The 19,698-nt window shown below is 37.4% G+C and overlaps 2 protein-coding genes across 5 annotated transcripts in view; one reads left to right on the top strand and one right to left on the bottom strand.

The window, feature by feature from the left end:
* The window catches only part of LOC107609191, a 9,537-nt gene extending 938 nt beyond the window's left edge, over positions 1-8,599 (top strand). For 2 of the 4 annotated variants that reach the window (XM_016311055.2, XM_021106954.1), the window contains exons 2-6: positions 6,866-6,979; positions 7,081-7,363; positions 7,438-7,555; positions 7,902-8,066; positions 8,387-8,599. In XM_016311055.2, coding sequence (XP_016166541.2) covers positions 6,866-6,979; positions 7,081-7,363; positions 7,438-7,555; positions 7,902-8,066; positions 8,387-8,423 — 717 coding nt within the window. In that variant the 3' untranslated portion in view covers positions 8,424-8,599. Of the gene's footprint in view, positions 1-6,053; positions 6,122-6,865; positions 6,980-7,080; positions 7,364-7,437; positions 7,556-7,901; positions 8,067-8,386 lie in introns of all 4 variants that reach the window. The other 2 variants (XM_021106953.1, XM_016311056.2) reach the window with 2 other exon arrangements.
* Positions 6-4,995, bottom strand: LOC107609192. Its single transcript, XM_016311058.2, has 6 exons — positions 4,632-4,995; positions 1,506-2,156; positions 1,096-1,420; positions 890-1,017; positions 743-802; positions 6-161 (listed from the first exon to the last, which is right to left on the bottom strand). The coding sequence occupies exons 1-5, from the start codon at positions 4,964-4,966 to the stop codon at positions 757-759; spliced, it is 1,485 nt and encodes a 494-aa protein (XP_016166544.2). The 5' UTR covers positions 4,967-4,995; the 3' UTR covers positions 6-161; positions 743-756.

The following is a 19,698-nucleotide window of genomic DNA, read 5'->3' as shown; positions in this document are numbered from 1 at the left end:
TAGGCACTGAGCAGAGCTTAATAATTGAAGTTTGGTTTTTGGTACTTGTCCCAGATGAGATTCCCAAGAACAAATGAGAAATTCGAAGGTTTTTCTTTTAAGAAGAATCTTCTTGGATTTTCCTTCCCAACAACTTTATCATCAAACACATCTGCAAAAATCTGCATAAATTCGCAGTAGACAAACAAATTTAAAGTAAAGTCATGGAAATTTCAGAATTATAAACTCAAATAATTGGTAACTTTGTTTGTTTATTTAGAAATTAAAACAACAAAAACCATGGCTACTCTAATGTCAAATAATTCTAATGTCCATGAAAGATTGATCGCTTCAAAGCTATTATGGCATAATTGCACCAAGATTAATCTTATTGCAACTTTTGTTTCAGATTTCATTTCATCAACCTTAAAAATATCTCTGTTAGTCGCATTTGTAGAGTTGAGACGGAAAGACTTGGGAATTTATTGATACAACTTGGATAAATGTTTCCATGCATTTTATAATTAAAATGGGACCACTGACCTTTCACTCCATATCCAGTGATTCTTTCTACGGTAAGCTCAATCTTGGTAGTATAATTTCAGGCGGATATAGATGATATTTTTATGTTGCAGTTATAATAAATCAGATCAATGAATACTGGAGTGAACAAATGCATTCTTGTCTTTATGAATTCAATTCATCATGGAGAAGTAGCTTATCAATTAGCAAAACTAAACACACAAGTAGACATGAATCTAACCTTTTTCACATATCCTATAGGCCGATTTGATTTGCTAATGACCTCCATATGGATTCAATCCTGAAAAAGAATAATTCAAATAATCAAATAAAAAAAAAGAAAAAAAAAGAAGTGAAGTACAAATTAAATAACATTTAGATTACTAACTTATCACGACGTGAAGCCACGGGTTGAATTTGAAAAATTTGACTCGTGGTCAATATGCTCATATTTAAAACATTTAAACCCTCAGCATGTTCCATAAATAATTCATGAATGTTCTCAGGACACAACACCTGCAAAAGAATAATAAAATTAATCAATATAAAAAAATTTAACCTATAGTATAGTAATATATTTACAATTTTCATTACCCAGTTCTTCCTTATTTCATCGTTGTTTGGGTACTTTGCGTGCTTGATGCAGTTTCTATAAAATTTGAGGATACTGTAATCTGTAGCCCACTTCTCAGGATCTAATTCGTGGTTGTAGACCGTATATAAAGTAGCTTGGCCAGGGTTATAATGCCAACTCTGAAACATGGAACTGGCTAAAATTTCTTTATCCGGTTCTGGTGGTGATGATGATGATCCTTGACGATAAAAGGCCCAATAGACAGCTAACAAAAACCTTCTTCGTCGATTCACATCCCAAAATAAAACCGGATCCAGAGACCACTTTATTGTGAGGTGGGAATTCCTAAATTGAAATTTGAAATTATTTTCAATTAAGAAAGTTTCTCATCATGTTAACTAATTAAAAAAAATAAACAATAAAAAATTACCTCGAATAGTATTTCAATTGAGACAAACATAAATCTTGAACCTCTTTTATCATTACAATGCCGCCTTCAAACGGGAAATCCAAAACCTTCCTAATAATGTTTTGCAAGGTGTTGACATCAGACGATAGTTGCTCATCTATTTTGCCTTGCACTGGCAGCACTGCCATGTCTGTTAGGACCCCGCGTCTCTGTCCATTACAGGTTTGAACCTTTATACCATCATTCAAACTTAAATTTCCATGGAATTGACCTTTTAAATGCAACATTTTTAGACCTTTAAAGACAGGTCTAAAGATTGATATGAAGTCTTCTTTTATATTGTCCCACCAATCTGTACCCGATTGATACTTCAAACTGTTTTTGGTTTCTAGCCAACCTTCTAAATCGGATTCATAGTATTCTGAAATGATCCTTTTCCGTGAAACATCTAAATAATGCATTCTCAGAAATATATTTCCGTCAAAGATACTCCACTCAACTTGTTTGGTGTATCGACGTTGTAGTTCACCAGCATCTTGGTTTTCAGAAAACTGACTAACCCTCACCCTATATGGAAGAGGGGAAGGCAAATCTGAAAACCCACTCATACCAGACCCGTAATCGTACCAAAACTGGCTTTTTTCAGATACACTAGACATGGCACGTTTTTCCCTAAGTTAAAAAACATCAAAAGAAAATTACAAACATTAAGACTGATAGCCAAAAATATGAAACAGAATTATGGCCTAAAAATACATGTATATGCACAAAAAAACATGCACAAAAACTGCACGAGTAATAAATTATAAAATCTAATTAATATAAGCAATTTTCTACCGATAAGACATGCAATTAATTCAGCAAAGTCAACAAATAAGACATAGAACTTAAATGCCAATTATGGCATAGTCGAATACTGAAAACTCAAAAGAAATTGTTGGTTGTTTTGAAGTAGACATAATGAATCTATGTAAATTGAAAAAAGAACAAAACAGAGAAAAGACTCAAACTAGAAATCAGGGAACAGACTGGAGCTACGGCCCGTCAGTGGTTCTTCCAGAAGCACCACATTCTAAATTACCAAATTACATCTCAAATTCAAAAAAATTGCAACCTAAAGCCGCCATTTTATAACACGCATAAATACCCCAAAGCGCGGCAGGTATATAGGCACAAAAGGTTCAGCGACAGTTTCGGAATTAAGCAGAATCAGAGTGGAAAAATTGAGTGGGTCCCCAAGTATTGTTAACTTGGCAGACATTGAGACAAGGGGAAACGCCATGCTAACACATGGCTGTGCGCATGGCGCGTATAAAGGGGAGGAAAGGAAAGGCAGGCTGAATTTGGCAATTGGCTTGGGAGAGTGGGGTTGCTATAGGGCCCTATTTCCGTTGGCTTCTTGTTGAGATCCAGACTCATCAGGGTGAATAATACTAATATACAACTCCGTCTAGTTTCTATGTTTGGTTTCCTACAATTTGGCACCAGAGCTCTTGTTCTTGAAGCTTTGTGAGCCTTCTTTTTAATTCTGCCATGGAGGATAGGATGAATACGTTAAAAGATGGCTAGTGAGGGTGGCTGGTGGGGCGAAAAGGGAAGAAACGACAAAGAGGGAAAGGGGTGGCGGCGAAAGGGGAGGGGATGGGTTGGTAGCAAAAGGGGAAGGGAGGCGAGGCACAACAATAAAAGGGAAGAAGGGGAGCGGAGGGGAGGGGTCGGGGTGGATGGCAGCGGTAGATTAAGGGATATATAAAATAAGCATTCTATAATTAAGTTAGTATGTAAAGATTAACATATAGAAATTTTTGTACTTTACATACATAACATATGTCCCAAAAGAGTTTTAATAATGAGTTTACATTTTCAATATATAATATAGTAACTTTGGTATTTCTAACCACAGTTTAATACATGCATATTGGATCACCAGTCTTCAAACTACAACATTTAACTCTAGAAGCAAAAACTATCACTCCAAACAATTTAATTAAAATAATAAAAGCTAAATTATTTTCCTTTTATAAGAAACTCGCAATGATTAATAGATGCAACCGCTACTATCACTTAAATTGTGTATTATGAATTAAAAGACTAAACATGAGTGTGGTAGTGTTTTGAGTTGTTATCAATTAGAATCTATTAGTAATGGAGGAACAGTCTAGAGCAAACTCAACAACAAATAAAACGGGGTGCAAAGTGCAAACATCAAGCTAGAAAACAGATACAAAATAAAACCCAAAGAATTGGAAACACCCAAAAATTAAATCAAACCACCAAGGTTCACTGGTTCAATAGTTTACTGGTTCGACCGGGGTTTAACCGGTTTAATTAAATATTAAATAAAATTATTAAATAACCTACATATAATTTTAAACATATAAATTTAATAATTTCTAACATAACAAAATTCAAAATTTCACAAAATAAATTATCCATGATTTAATATTAAAAATTCACAAACAACTTCAAATATCAAAGTTCATAACTAAAAACAATCAAAACGCACAGTGACAAGCACTTAATGTTCTACTATCAAAAGAAACATTAACAAACAAGTTTTCAACTAATCAAAGGCACAACTCATCACAAATCAGAATCATCATCAAGTGTTCCAATATCTCCATCAGTAATCCAAAATAGATGTAATTTATCACTACTGACAATAACAATAACAATAACAATAAAAATCAATAGAAAAGCTTGCTTAACCCAACAAGAAAGGAAAAGAAAATGCTGCAGCATAAACTCTACTATGTTAATGGTTTGGATTTTGGAACCTTTAATATTATTTTCGTATTGACTTTATGCAGATGACTTTAGAAAAGAAAATGACATATTTATTTAATTAGAAAAACTTTCCTCTCACAAATATTTGTTTCTAAAAAATAGGCCTAGTCATTGATGCAAAAATATCACTTGCTTTTGGATTTTATGAAACTACAATCGATAAAGGTGCAAAATAGAACTAATCATAGGAGCATTCAATCATTAGAACAACCTAATCATGTTATAACAAGAAGATTAAGAAGCTATTTTCAGTCACTTCGAACATATAGTAACAAAACATGAAATAAGAAGGTACAATTAGCAATTCAATTTCAAACAACAGTAAAACCAGCAAAAATAATTCCAAGTCACAGTGCTTACCGGCGGCGAGGGGGAAGGGGAGTGACGGCGACGACAGAGGAGACGACGACACCAGAGAGAGCTCGAACACAGAGAGAGAGCTCGAACAGATGACGGCCACAGAGCTTCCACACGACGGCGACACAGCTCCTGCGACGGCGACGGACCTTCCACACGCGACGCTTGTACCCAGCGGAGAAGAGTTCGGCGATGACAATGATGCGGGGCTGTGGGGGCTGCGGTGGCTGCGGGTTAGGGTTTTTGTTCTTGTATTTCAAACTTTCTTCCGTTTGAGAGGAGAGGCCGAGAGGGAGTGGGAGTGGGAGTGGGACTGGGTTGCGAGGCTGGGTAGCCATTTAGGATATTTTTTTTTTGTTATAAACTATAAAACGACGCCGTTTGAAGGGGTTATCCCAACCGGAACCCTTTAAAAAACCAACGGATCCTAGCAGTTCACCGGTTAACTACTAGTTTGACCGATTCGCTGATCGAGTTTTTGCCAAACAGTTTATGAGACTCATCAGACCGACCTGGTGACGGTTCCTAATTAATCCGGTTGAATTAGTCAGTTCAATTCGATTTTTATAACTATGCTTGGGTGCATTGGGGATTTAGGGTTTCCTTTTTTTAATTTTTTTTAGGAATATAAAACGTCGTCGTTTGGAGGGGGTTCACCAAACCGAAAACCCTTTTAAAAATTGGTCTGTTTCAGCAATTCACCGATTAATTGTTGGTTTGATTAATTCTTTGACCAGTTTTTACCAGGCAGTTTATGAAGCTAACCGAATCGACTGATGGTTGGTTTTCGATTAATCTGGTTAAACCGTTCGATCTGGTTCGATTTACACCTTCAGGTTTCAAAGAGATTTAGATTCAATAGGCCCCACATGTTCCTTTGCTCAACCAAAAAAACTTCCACAGTGCTCAATGATTAGCTTCTCACTGCTTATAATCTTATTCATCTTTAGATTCAAGCAGTGTCACACACACACACACTTTGTGCTTGTTTGGGCGTCATTATTTTGATAAAAATTGAAAAAAAATTTTTTATCTTTTAGCGTATTTGGTAAATTTCTAGTAATAAAAGTAAAAACACTAGAAAAATTAAAAAAAAAAACATCTTTGANNTCTTTGAGAAGTTACAATTTACATTTTTTTTTAAAGATATTTTATTCTAAAAAAAGATATTTTTCAGGTAATAAATAAACAGAAAAATACTTTTATATTGTTATACTCAGACATAGATTGATAAAATGATCTTTTTGCATGAGATATCTAAATATAAAATTACTTTTACTTCTCTATAAGATCTTTTAAAAACAGATAACTCGGAAAAAAAAAAAGATCTTTTCTTATAAGCTCACCCAAACAAACCCTTCATCATATTCATCTTCATCTGGGTTTAGTGAATTTTTGTGCAAAAAAAAAAAAAAATATGGAGAGGAGTTAACTTGATTGCTTCCCATTTTGCATCAACTGATGACATCTCAGCTACTCATGTTCTCCCTATTTTAATTAATTTATCATATGCTCTTTGCTTATTATTTTTTTTATTGAAGAAATTGTTTGAATTGATCAATTGAAATTATGGATTTTTATTGACATGCTTGACAAGGAGCAAGGGTTGTGAACTTGTGTTCCTCACTGAGGTCATATGATAAGAATCTTAGGATCATGTTTTGTCATGAGAGAATCTAACTAACTGAATATAATTTGGGTATCCTATGTAAATTAAATTCTCTTTTGTTTCATTTTTGGTTTCTCTCCAAAGGGAGACAGGGAAAATTTATTCTTTAAATCAATTGGTGAGATTCACACATAGCATAATTGATATAAGGTTGGATAATGTTTTCCCTTTTTAGGTTTAAAATTGGATGAATTGATGTAATTGTGCATCTAGCTTTTGATAAATTCTTTGTGACTCTGTAGTTTGACATCATTATCATTGCATATCTGCATTCATAGGTAGTAGTAAATGTTGAAATCCAAGATGTTAAAAGTTCCTAAGCTTAGCATAGAGTTCTAGCAACTTTCAACTTTATAAAACAAAAGGATTTAACATCAGATCTCTGTGTTTCATAAAGGGCAAGGAATTAATTAGTTCTATATTAAGGTGCTAATTCAGAATTTCCATATGCTACTGTTCTCTAGCATTTTTTTGTATGATGTCTTACATAATAATCTTTACCCTTTTCATCATTAGTATGTGTATGCAACTTGTTTTGTTAATTCATTTTCATTCCCTTTTTCATCAGAACTGCAGTGGTAGTTTGAACTCTGTGCTCCGGCGATGCGATAACAAGGTGTATTTCGCGCGCCAATCATCTGAATCTTATGGTTATTTCATGAGGCAGATTTCAGCTGAAGAGGTAATAACAACAAATTTCTTATTGGCTGAAATACTGCTTCTATGTGATTCTTTTTCAGAAGAAGAAACTTAGTAGCATAATTAATATGAAAAATTTTGCAGGGTGCTCCAACTCCTAAAACTTTTGGTTCTGCATCTGATCAGAGTCCTGCTAACACAAGAGCACCATGTTTTGCTAGACCCGAAAGTACACCTTGTTTTGCCAGACCCCAAAGAGCGCCGTGTTTTGCTAGACCAGCGAGAACTGAATCGGATTACTTAAGTTCAGTGGTCCAACCATTGGCTCCAGTTCAGGGTGGTGAATTTAGTACAATTGAACCTCCTTCATTTTCTAGGCCAAGGAAACCGCTACCGCGAGTAGACCAACTACATTCTGAAATTAATGGTTAGTATGTTAGAGATTTGAACCCAAAAGTTATTAAAATGGAAGTATGCTACATTTATAAACTTTTTTCTTAGCAGGAACTGAGTGGTCTCCGAGGATGGATGTCGCGGAATCAAAAGGAAAATATGTTATCACAGTTGAAGTTCCAGGAGTTAGGATCAATGACATAAGAGTGGAGGTTGATGATCAAAAGTAAGTAACCATTTCTGTTATAATCTTCTCAACTGATGGAAAGGATAAAGCTTAATAAAATGTTGCACAATCTTTTTACTCAAGTCACTATTGAAGTCTCATATGTGATCCAATTTATGCATACGCATCGAAAAGTAAGTCTTATCTAACTAGATGGAATCGGCTACATTGATCAAATCAAATTATGTTAGTGTATATGTTTAAACCATTTCTTATGATATATGTTTCATAAAAAATTGTGAAAGAAAGAATGGTAGGTAGAAAATCAAAATGTTAACAATAATTAACATTCTTGGTTATGAATTGTGTTAAGTTTGTGACCTACTATATGTGAACTGTGTGGCAGGTTATCTCTCAAAGGTAGAGGCTCTACTAGCTACTTGACAATTGCAGGGTCTCCAAATGCCTCGTTTTCTTCGTATAACAAGTGCGAGATACTATATGGACCATGCGAGGCGGTCTGGCCACTCCCTTCCGGCGTGAACAAGGATCATATATCAGCTGAATTCCAGTGAGTGAAACCTCAAGTGTTATTTAACTTGTTATTTGTTGACTATTTAAGATTCATAACTCTTGAAACTAGCCACTGATGCATAGTTCATTACAGAGTTAATAGTATTCTAAAATCAAATTTTCAATTTCAGCTAGAAAACTAAGTACAATCATGATTCATAAAGACTCAATATCTCACAATCACATAAGTTCATTTGAACTTACAAAAGAAGTGTTAGTGTTTGATTGAATCTATGTTAACATTCTTCATCAATAGTAGACACATGTGAATTGAAGCTGATATTTCTAATCTTGTTTTCTTTGTTTCTGAAATTTCAGGGATGGATTTCTTCAGATAATAATTCCTAAGATTTGAATGAGGTTGATTGCAGCCAAAACATATTTTGGAGCATTTGTTTGGTTATGATCATATCATAAATAGATCATAAGATAGGCTATGTTGTGCTTTGGAAATGCTTTTATTTCTTCTGTACCAGTTATGTCTATCTATGTCTTATTTTATATGCCACTAAACAAAAGAATTTGGCTTAACCTTATGTAACATCCTAACTTTTAGCACGTCATGATCGTACCAAAAGTGAGGCGTTACTAACCTGTTTTCCTTATTTACTATTTAATATTAAGCCTTTACATCGGTATCACGTTTTAGTTTTTAAGAAAATTTCAGAAAATAGATTTTAGTAATTAAAATCACATAACAAAAGGTCTTCGAATAACAATAATCACATAATTATTAATAATAATAGATGCCATACAATTAAATTCAATGTAAAACTCAAATACAATACCTATCCCTCTGGATAAAATAAAAACCCTGAAACAACAAGGGCGAGGGAACTCTATAAAAAACAACAGGAACCACAAATAAATCTACTAATCGTCTGCAGCTTCTTACTGAATCTTCGAACCTGTGTCACTGAAAGGGTGGAAGATTTTGGGTGAGAACAAACCACACGTTCTCAATAGGGATTGGGAATGACGTAAAAGTAATGAATTCAATACAAATAATTAACTTACTCAATAAAACTATTTTGTTAAACCTTTGGAAATACTTTTATCTCTACTTCAGATAAATAATTACTTTTCTTTAAACTTCTTAACTCAAAACAGATTTTAATCACAAAATTAGTCATATTTCAACCACAACATCTCATAATCAACCACGGCCCTAGGCCCAAGCAACTCAATCAACTACTAATTCATCACAATCCAACCAATTTTCAGCCACAAACACAAGTAAGAAGGTTCAAACACAATCAAGCACTTATATCAAGTAGAACAATTAGCAATTAAATGTAACTATTCACATAGGCAAACCAATTATAATATGCACACCCAAACAATGTCATATAAATGCATATGATGCATGCCTGTCCCTAATGCAGGCTATGAGCTCATGTGTCGGTTGCCTATCCGCTCCCGACATTATCCGGACACAAGTCCCAGATATGGCTTTCCAGATGCATACAGTGTGCTTATAAGTCGTACGGCTAGGCCGCATACAGTGTGACTTTCCAAATCAATAAGCGTACATCTGGAAAACAGTTCTCAGTGTGTGGGCGTCCCCACTTTACATTTGCCACTAAGGCTCAAACAATATCACATCTGCTCTCCTGTGGCAGACATTTCATTAATTTAATATATTTCTTTAATCTTTGTTCTCTGCTCTCCTGTAGCAGAGATCCTTTTAGTTAATATATTCTTTAAATTCTTATTCCCTGTTCTCTTGTGGCAGAGATTCCTTTTCTTAAAAAACTGAGCTCAAAACAACACTTAAAACAAAATCTCTCCTTACAAAATTAGATTTAAAACATGATATTTTTCTTTAATAAATCGAGTTTTTAAAAAAAATAGAACACACCTTTTCTCAACTAAATAAATCTCAAATAATTTAATTTTCTAAAACCAAATCTTTTAAAATAACTTTTCAAATAAAACCTCAGATTTTATAAAATTTTGGCAGCACTTCCCCTAAAATTCGGACTTAGCCACCCTTTTCGGATCCCAACTGAACCATTTTCAATCTCTTTTCAATCAAGAAATCAAATACATATTCATCAAATTCAGTCACAACCACAACTCAAATTCATCATTTAGTCATTCCAAACAATCTTAAATTATTTACAAATACCCACTAGACTTCCATGGCATTCATAGTTTAAAACAGTTAATTTCAAAATAAAATCCCCTACCTTCGTACGGAACCAAAATCCTCGAAAGCTTCTTTCTGATTGAGCTGCTGAAGAAGAAAGCGTCAGAAATCGTCTGTGCTTCCTAGAACTCTAGTTAGCCGAACTCAAGGGGAAGAGGAGCTACATCACCGTCAACTTTTACCGGACAAAAATAACGCCAACGCGTAGAGGAGAAGAATATAAACACTTTTACCGGATTAGATTTTTTTAGTTACGGATCGCAAGAAATTAGAGTCGGAAACTCAGGGTTTCCATGGAAGCATCACATTCTCTATCGACCTTTCTTTTTCTTTTTTTGGGTTTATGTTCGGTGTTGAGTGAAAAAAAATGAAGATAGTTAAGGCTAATGGTGACTTGTGGATATAAAAGATTCATTAGGTGTCAAGTTACACACAAATACTAACAAATATAATGATTTATAAATAATTAATTATTTAATTTTTAAAAAATTAGGGGTCTTACATCCTATCCCACTTATAAAAAATTTTCGTCCTAAAAAATTGATATAATAAAATAAGTTCAGACTTTACTAAAAGAAAACATGATTCATGAAGAATGATACAGGCTATGCCAAGAATGTATATCCGAAAAGATTTAAATGAACAGATAGGATCACAATCAGGCAAAGAAACATATGAACGATAAGGTGTGGTTGAAAGGAGTAATCAAACCACTTTTTAAAGAGGGAATCCGGAACAAAGAATTCCAATGAAAACAATGAAAGAAGAGATGACACCAAGTCACATAGCACGAGTAAAGAGTATACGTCGAATCGAATACAACCCATAAAACGTAACTTCTAACGAAACCAAATCCTGTAATTCGCATAACCTATTATTTCTATTTCGTCTATGATAATCCATTAGCATTCCCATATACATAAGTCATTAGTATTAAGTTGGCCAGACTTAATACCATGAGGAATGCAACGGTCGACTAACAGCATTAATCAATAGACAGTCATGCATCTAAAACTTAAACTCGTCATTAAGACAAGTCCTATCGCATGACTGATAGTGAGAATTGCGTTGGTTAGGAATTTCTCTTATAGAAAGAAGAATTTCGTTGTAAGCATAGCTCCAAACCAACAAACAAATCTCACATCAAATTAAATTTGGTTGTCACAAGTAACAAACCCCAAATGAAAATTAACCGAAGTATTTAAACTCCGGGTCGTCTCACAAGGAATTACAATGAAGTGATCAATTATTGGCTATGAAAATACAAGGGGGTTTGGTTTTATATTTTTGCAAGAAAAGAAATGGCAAGAAAAATTAAATGACAAAAAAGTAAAATGATAAAAACTAATAAAATAAAGGAAAAGTACTCTTGGCTAGACATAGGTAATTGAGATCACCATCCTTGTCAACAAACCAAATATTGATAATTATGAGATACCAACTCATTAAGTCTACTTCTCAAAAGCCTTAAGTACGTAATATCTACTCCTAAGCTTGAAGTACGTCAAATGGGTTTGATCACATCAACCTATAAGGTCTAACCTCACTACTAATTAACCTAGTAGTAGGCTAGTGTCATTGGGTGTCAAATTGATCACATAGGGTTCTCAAATCACTAATTCAATGAGACCCAATAACTCAAGATCATTCAATTCCTTTAGCCTAGGCCAAGAGTCAAGAGAACTACTCAAAAACTAAAGGAAACATTCTATCAAACACCTAGAGTGCAAGAAAAGTAAACATCACCAAATGCAAGAATTAACAAGATCCATAACCATCATGAACAAGAAATCAACAATAGCAATGAAGATAAACATAAAAGAGACATGGAAACATAAAATTGTATTAGAAGAAATCAAGATTCAACAATGGTTCATAAACATAAAAGAGAGTAAAATAAGAAACTAACAAGTAAAACTAGAAGATCCAAGATGTAATAACAAGAAATTAAGAGGAAAAGCTAAATCAAAACAAGAATCAAAGGTTGGATTTAAGAAAATTAAACCTAAACTACCCTAAATTCTAGAGAGAAGGGAGAGCTTCTCTCTCTAGAATTCTAACCTAAAACATGATGAAAACTAAACTATGACTACTTGATTCATTCCCCCCCCCCCTCAATCCTTGGGTTCAATAGTATCAGAAATGAGTTGGATTGGGCCTAAAATGAGCTAGAAATCACTAGCCACGAGTTGCTTCTTAGTGAATCACGTGCATCATCGGTGTGTCCGCACACATGGCACGTGCGCGCCCCTATACATTAGGCAACTATGACAAATTTTATATCATTTCGAAGCCCCGGATGTTAGCTTTCTAACGCAACTAGAACTGCCTCATTTGAACCTCTGTAGCTCAAGTTATGGTCGTTTGAGTGCGAAGAGGTCAGTCTTGACAGCTTTACGGTTCCTTCATTTCTTCATGAGTTCTCCCACTTTGCATGCTTTTCTCCTCACTTCTTCCATCCAATACTTGCCTTATGAACCTGAATTTACTCAACAAACATATCAAGGCATCGAATGGAATTAAAGTGAATTAAAATCACCAATTTTAGGGCCTAAAAAGCATGTTTTCATATTTAAGCACAAATCAAGGGAGAATTGCAAAACCATGCTATTTCATTGAATAAATGTGAGAAAAGGTGATAAAATCTCCCAAAATAAGCACAAGATAAACCACAAAATCGGAGTTTATCAAATCTTCCACACTTAAACCGAGCATGTCCTCATGCTAAGAATAAAGAAGGACAAGAAAAGGGTATGAACATTTATTCAATGCAATTAAACTATATGTACCTATCTACATGCATGCAACTAAATACAATATGACTCTATCTACTTGGTCAAAAGTAAATCAATCTCCAAGAATATATATCAAGTAGGGCTAAGTAGTATGATAACTCATGAATCCTACCAATTCAAATATCAAAATAAAGTTCAAACAGACTTGCAAGAAGAGAGCTCATGAAAGTCGGGAACAAGGAATCGAGCATCGAACCCTCTCCGGAAGTGTATCCGCTCCAGTCGCTCTAGTGTATAGGGTCGATCACTGACAAACCCCAATTTGACGGTTTGTTTTGCATTGAATTTAGAGCATCTTGATAACCTTTTGTCACATTTAGCCTAGGAATTAGCATGATTTTGTTATCTCTCCCGTATTTGTGATTAAGTGTAAAAACATGCTTTTCAAGCCTTATTTTGATGAATTCTAGTTTCTGTTTGATTCCATAAGATGCCTTGATGTGTTTGCTAGTAATCTCAGGTTGAAATAGGCTAGGCATGGATCAAAGGAAGCAAGGAAGAAAGCATGCAAGTGGAGAGAAGCACAAAAAGTCAAAGAAGCAAAGTCAGCCATGCACGCGTACGCGCACAAGGCGCTCGCGCGCGCATTGCGGAATCGGCCAGGGACGCGCACGCGTACCGTGCGCGCACGCGTCGATGATCGCACATGACTTCATTAAGGCAACACGTGCCTGGCGATTTTGGAAGGTTTCAACAACCAACTTTGGCGCCAAAATGCATATAAGAGCCAAGGATTGAAGGGGATTAACACACATTCACATCCATAGACTAATTTTAGATCCTTAGGTAGATATTTTTAGTTAGTTACATTTGTAGAGAGAGAAACTCCAACTTCTCTCTAGGATTCATCTTCATTTTCTCAATTCTCAACCATTCCTTGGTGAGATCTAGTACAACTCTCAATTCACTTTGTTCATGTTGTAGATCCTCTTCTCTAATCTCAATTAGTGTTTGTAATTGTTCAATTCTTATAGATCTTAGGTTTAACTTTGTTGTTTTGGATTCTATTAATTCATTGAAGATCTCATTTTCATTGTTGTTCATTGTTGATTGTTGTTAATCTCTTGTGTTGAATTACTTTGATTCTAGATCTCTTCTCAATTTTACTATGTCTTTCATTCTTGCTCTCCAAATGTTTGAGAAAATGCCAATTTTAGATATGGAGTAGTATCTCCTCACTTGGCCTAGTGGTTGAGTCATTGGAGACACTTGAATAATGGATGTCAATTGTTGATTAAGAATTGAGGATTGCTAATTGACTTAGAGTGCACTAAAGCTAGACTTCCCTAGGGTAAGACTAGGACTTGTGACTTGAGTTAATTACTTTTAATTGACTTTCCTCTATGATTAGGGGTTAACTAAGTAAAGCAACACTCCTTTGTTATCACAATTGAATGAAGCTATAGTGATGGGACTTCCAATGTTCAACCTTGGCCAAGGCTTTTAATATTGATTGATTGTTGTTTTCTTTTATTCACACTTTTATGCCACACTCTTCAAGCCACAAAAAGACCACTTAACCAATACATGCATCCTTGTAGCATTCCTAGGGAAGAACGACTCGGGACTAATACTCTCGATTATAGATTGTAGATTTGTTTGATGATGGATTTTGCGTCGGTTTAGACTATACTACGATTGATCACTTGATAATTTCTACACCGGCAAAAATTCATTCGTCAAAATGGCGCCGTTGCCGGGAAATGCGCATGAGTGCCATGTTTTTGGTTAATGTAAATATGTGAATATTGTGAATATGTTTGCCTTTTGTTTGTTTGTTAGTTTTCATTAGTTTTAGATCTCTATTAATTTTGTTCCTATTTGTCACTATGAATTCTCCTCCTTGTGGTTTTGGATATGACTATGACTATTTTGTAGGCGATGAAAACTTGAATGATGGCTCACATTATGGGAGAGATGAATTCTTAGGAAGGGAGCCATATCCATATGAGCACTCATCATGGCAACCTTCCCCTTCAAGTTACTATGATGGTAATCCTTCCTATAATGCATATCATTCCTATGAATATGATGACTCTTATCATGGTTATACCTCTCAACCACCACCATTCTATGCACCATATTCTCAACCCACATCTTATTTCCACCAATTGCCTACATATGATCCAAATCCATATTCCCCCTATGCATACCCTTGTGACGATTATGAACAAGCAACCCTTGAATCACCACCACTCCAACATTTTTTCCCTCCAACCCAAGTCCCCATAAATGATACACTTGGCATCATTCTTCAAGAGCAAGACGAGCTCCAAACCGCCTTCACTAGTTTCACCTCTACCCTCCAAGAATTTACGTCCCGTATAATTTCACCCTCTACCAATAACCAAAATGACTTCCCATCTCAAAGCTTTGATGAATCTTCTTTCCAACCATATTATGATTCTCCCTCTCCGCCACAAACCTCCATGGAAGCATATCAATGTCCATTAATCCAAGAGCAATATGATCTTACTTATGTTAGTAAAGCGGAACAAGAATTAACAGATCGTTTAAAGGAAGAAATGGATCGACTTCAAGCAACCATCCGTCAAAAGATAGATTCTTGGGATTCATATCACAAGCAAAATGAGTTCACGGATGATTGTGAGAAAGCAACCAAAGAGGGAGGTATGAGGGAGACTTTAGAGTCTCAAGTTGAGCACAAGGAAGTAGAGTATGTGTTGCAACAAGCGGAGGAAATGGAGATTGTTGAAGATAAAGAAGTGGAAGAAGACCTAGAGGAGGTTGAACAAGAAGGAAGTTCCATCAACGAAAATAACTCTACATCAAGTGACAATGGTGATCTTGTTGAAGCTTCCCCCTTCGAGTGTGAAACCGATGTTGAGGAGGGTGCGCAACCTCCAACACATAACTTGATCAATGATAAAGGTTTGAAGGAAGTTAGCAAACAAGAAGAATTTAAAAAGAGTTATCAAAAGATGGAAATCATCATGGAGGAGCCAAAGGAAGTGGAACCTACAATGTCAAGATCATCGAATATCTTCCTTGCTAAGTCGCCGTCCCAATCACAAATTGAGTGGGTAATAATCTCATCCTTTAATTTTCTTGGCCCATATCAATATGCGTTGTTAGAAACGGACGGTCAACTTAGAACTCTTTGTGGGCTAGAGAGTAAGAACGGACTAGATGTTGGTAGACAATGTGAAACAAGGTGCATAAAGGATGGGAGATCAAACTTTGAGTTTCAAAGGTTGAGTGAAGCCAAATTCAATGGGTTTAAGATGATGAGTACGAGTTACAAGGAGAATTCAATAAGTTTGCCACCCTATTGGAAGCATGAAGATCAAGAAGAAAATGGGTTGACAAACAAAGTATGGGACCCCGGAACATACATAGATCACTATCAACTTAGAGGCCTTGTTACTTGCTTAGGCCCCCTTGAAGGCCTTGAACGTTTAAATTGGGATCCCGGAGGCTATTGGAAGTGTAAAAACTGGTGGGGATTCGAAGAAGAGTTCAAGCATAAGCCACCCTAGCAAGGATTCCACCAAATGTCCAACTTAAGGACTTAAACTAAAAGTGCTAGGTGGGAGACACCCCACCATGGTAAACTCCTTCCACTCTCTTCTAATTTTGTTTAATAAGTGATTTGAGTTACCATTGTAGGTAGGTCTTCATTTCATAATTAGCTTGTTTGTGTACATTAGTTGCTAGCATATTAACATGTGTGTTGTGCTTAGTAGAAATGGAATAAATCTCAAAACCAACTTGCATTTTAGAAAGTGTGTGGTTTTTGACTAAATAAGGAGTTGTAGGCACCATGGGGAGTCTTTGAGCAATTTAGAGCTTTTAGGCATTATTAAAAAAAAAAAAAAAAAAAAAAACAAACAAACAAAGGGGGGAGGACGCGCGCGCACGCTGCACGCGCACGCGTCCATGAGCGGATCCACCACCATACACCTTCCAGAGAGTTAGGCCTCTCTTGGGCAAACATTATGCCCTGAGCCCAACACGACCCACGCGGACGCGCACTACGTGTGTGCGCGCCCAGACAGCTATAGGGAACTGCACGCGTACGCGCAATTGCCGCGTCCGCGTCGATCCGCTGCTGCAACTTCTGGGCCAATATCCAGAGAGTTGCGCTGGATCTGGGCCAACTTCAAGCCCCCAGCTCAACTCACCTCGCGCGGACGCACATATGCCGCGTGCGCGCATAGATGTCAAAAGCAGGAAAAGACGCGAGCGCACGCATCGCGCTTGCGCGTCCTACGACAGACTGCCAATACACGCGGACGCGTACATGCCGCGTGCGCGCAGATCTGGTGGCGCAACTTCCAGGCCATTCTCTAGAGAGTTAGGCCTGAGTTGGGCCACCTCTAAGCCCCTAGCCCAACTCCATGCACGCGTGTGCGCGTTGTACGCGCACGCGTCCCTTCCTATTTTGCTCATCCACGCTTAGGCGCGTTGTACGTGCATGCGTAGAGCCCACGTTCTCTCAATCGACGCGGACGCGCAATGTGCGCGCACGTGCCGATTTAAAAATAGGGATAACCCTAGCACGCGACGCACACTGCGCAGTCACGCACCCTCTCTCTTCTCCCTCATCATCTTCTCCTTCTTCTCACTCACCACCGCCACCGTCGACGGCGGCGCGATTTCGGATTCTGTGGCCCTACTCCCCAACCCCCTTACTCCTCTGCCTTACTTCCATTTCTGCTCTGCTCCAGGTTCCTGCTCCAACTCTGCCCTCTCTGTTAGTCTTTCATTTCTGTTAAGTTTTCTGTTAGTTAGTTAGAATTGGAATGTTGTATGTTAGGATTAGTTAGAAATACTTGCGGTTAGGTAGCTAGGACTGGATAGAGGATTCTAGGCCTGATAAGTGCTCTGTTCGTGCATAATTTGCTGTTTGTTTCCTTGGGTGCTGTATGATTGATTTTGGGCTGCTCTTTTCTGCAATTTGTATTGATAATTGCTATCTGATTGCCGTTGTGCTTAATTGATGTTGTAATCATGCTGTTTGTGCTATTTTGCTATCCGGGAATGTCCACTTTTAAGCCGAGATGCTGCCCAATTTTCAAGAAATTTAATTTCATCTTGATCTTTACTATAATTCTGGGCTAATTCTCGTTACTTTCGACTTCCGGGATCTGCATTAAACATTTTGATGATTTCTATGACTAGCCACAACCCCTCTCTTATTGAGCCTAAATATCATCATACCACTAATTCACTTTTCTAACCTACTAATTTCTTTAACCATTTAACCCTCTTTAACCATTCTTTCAAAAGTATGTTGATAGTAGTGCTTAATGAATTGGAGCTGTGACTTTATTGGACATCGCATTCTTGGTTTACTTGTTCGCTTATGCTTACTTGTTTACCAATTTACTTTTCAAGTTCAGTTCACAGCATGATTGTTTATTGGCCAAATGATATCCTGAACATGCTTTCTCTGCTTCGTGCTAAGTGCTTAATTGCCTATATTCTATTCTATTTTTCAGGATGTCGGATAAAGGAAAAGCTATCGCCACTTCCTCCAAGAAAAGAAAACGTTCTGCTCCCTCTATTCCCTCCACCTACAAGAATATCGCTAAGAATCCTTTGAGTGAAGAAGAAAAGGAAAATCAGTTGCTACCCTCTACCAACCCAACCAAATTCCCCAATCTCTACTGTGAGCTTCGGTTCTCTAGATATCGAACCATGAAGCTAAATATTGAGAAGAAGTTGCTCCTACCTAATGATGTGAGACGGCGCATTAACGGTCGGATCCTTGAGTCTTGAGTTGACTTTGTTGACCGGGATTTGGGTGACATCAATATATCTTGGGTGAAGGAATTCTACTGCAATTTTTTCCGTCCGACCTTGGATTCAGTTCAGGTGTGGGGTAGAGAGATTATGCTCACCGAGACCGCCATTGGGGAGGCATTACATTGCCGTCACATTCCGCATGACCAGTGTGCCCATCATCAGGCTGAGATAGCCATCCATACCATGACTTTTGATTATGAGGTGCTTCGGCGCGTGATTGGGATACCGGAGGCTTCATGGGTTATGGATGCGGGCAACACCAAGCCAAAGGGGATGTTATTCACTCATTTGACTAGGGAGGCCAGGACTTGGCAGATGATCTTCGCCCACTACGTCCTGCCTACCACCCACTTTTCTGAGGTCCCCATGGAGATGCTTTTGCTGATCGGGTGTGTGATGGAGGGGAAGGATGTCTCCTTCCCTAGACTTATCCGACAATGCATGTGGCGGGCGCATATTCGTGGCCTACTTCCATTTCCTACATTGGTCACGAGTATGGCGGCCTTAGCTGATGTCCCATGGCTGGATGATGATGTGGTACCACCACCCCCTGATGCAGATGACAGGGAGGTTACTATTCCTTGGGGCGTTTGGGTGCATGAGAGACCACCTGCTAGACGCCGCTCTCGAGCTAGAGCTGCCATGGGGACACCTTCACCATCAGCCCCTACAGCTGCCCCATCTTCCTCTACAGCCGCAGCTCCCCCATCATCTACAGATCCACCCGCAGCACCCGAGCCCACCTATCTCCTGGTCCAGCGTCTATTCCGGTTCTTAGAGCGCGAGAGACGCCATGTCAGATGCCGTTTAGACCGGATGGACCAGGCGCTCATCTCTTTGGGTGCTGAGCTACCTCCGCTTCCCGATTCTCCGGCCTCCGATGAGCAGGATCATCAGGAGGAGGATGCGGA

The sequence above is a fragment of the Arachis ipaensis genome, chromosome B07 (genome assembly GCF_000816755.2).
Source record: "Arachis ipaensis cultivar K30076 chromosome B07, Araip1.1, whole genome shotgun sequence".
Taxonomy (NCBI): domain Eukaryota; kingdom Viridiplantae; phylum Streptophyta; class Magnoliopsida; order Fabales; family Fabaceae; genus Arachis; species Arachis ipaensis.
Note: the sequence above shows the minus strand (reverse complement) of the source record. Positions and strands in the feature narration are given on the sequence as shown.

Coding starts and splice junctions, on each gene's coding strand:
- LOC107609192 (XM_016311058.2), bottom strand. CDS start 4,966: ATGGCTACCCAGCCTCGCAACCCAGTCCCACTCCCACTCCCACTCCCT. Junction 2,157..4,631: donor CCCCTTCCCCCTCGCCGCCG/GTAAGCACTGTG, acceptor TTTTTAACTTAG/GGAAAAACGTGCCATGTCTA. Junction 1,018..1,095: donor ATGAAATAAGGAAGAACTGG/GTAATGAAAATT, acceptor ATTCTTTTGCAG/GTGTTGTGTCCTGAGAACAT.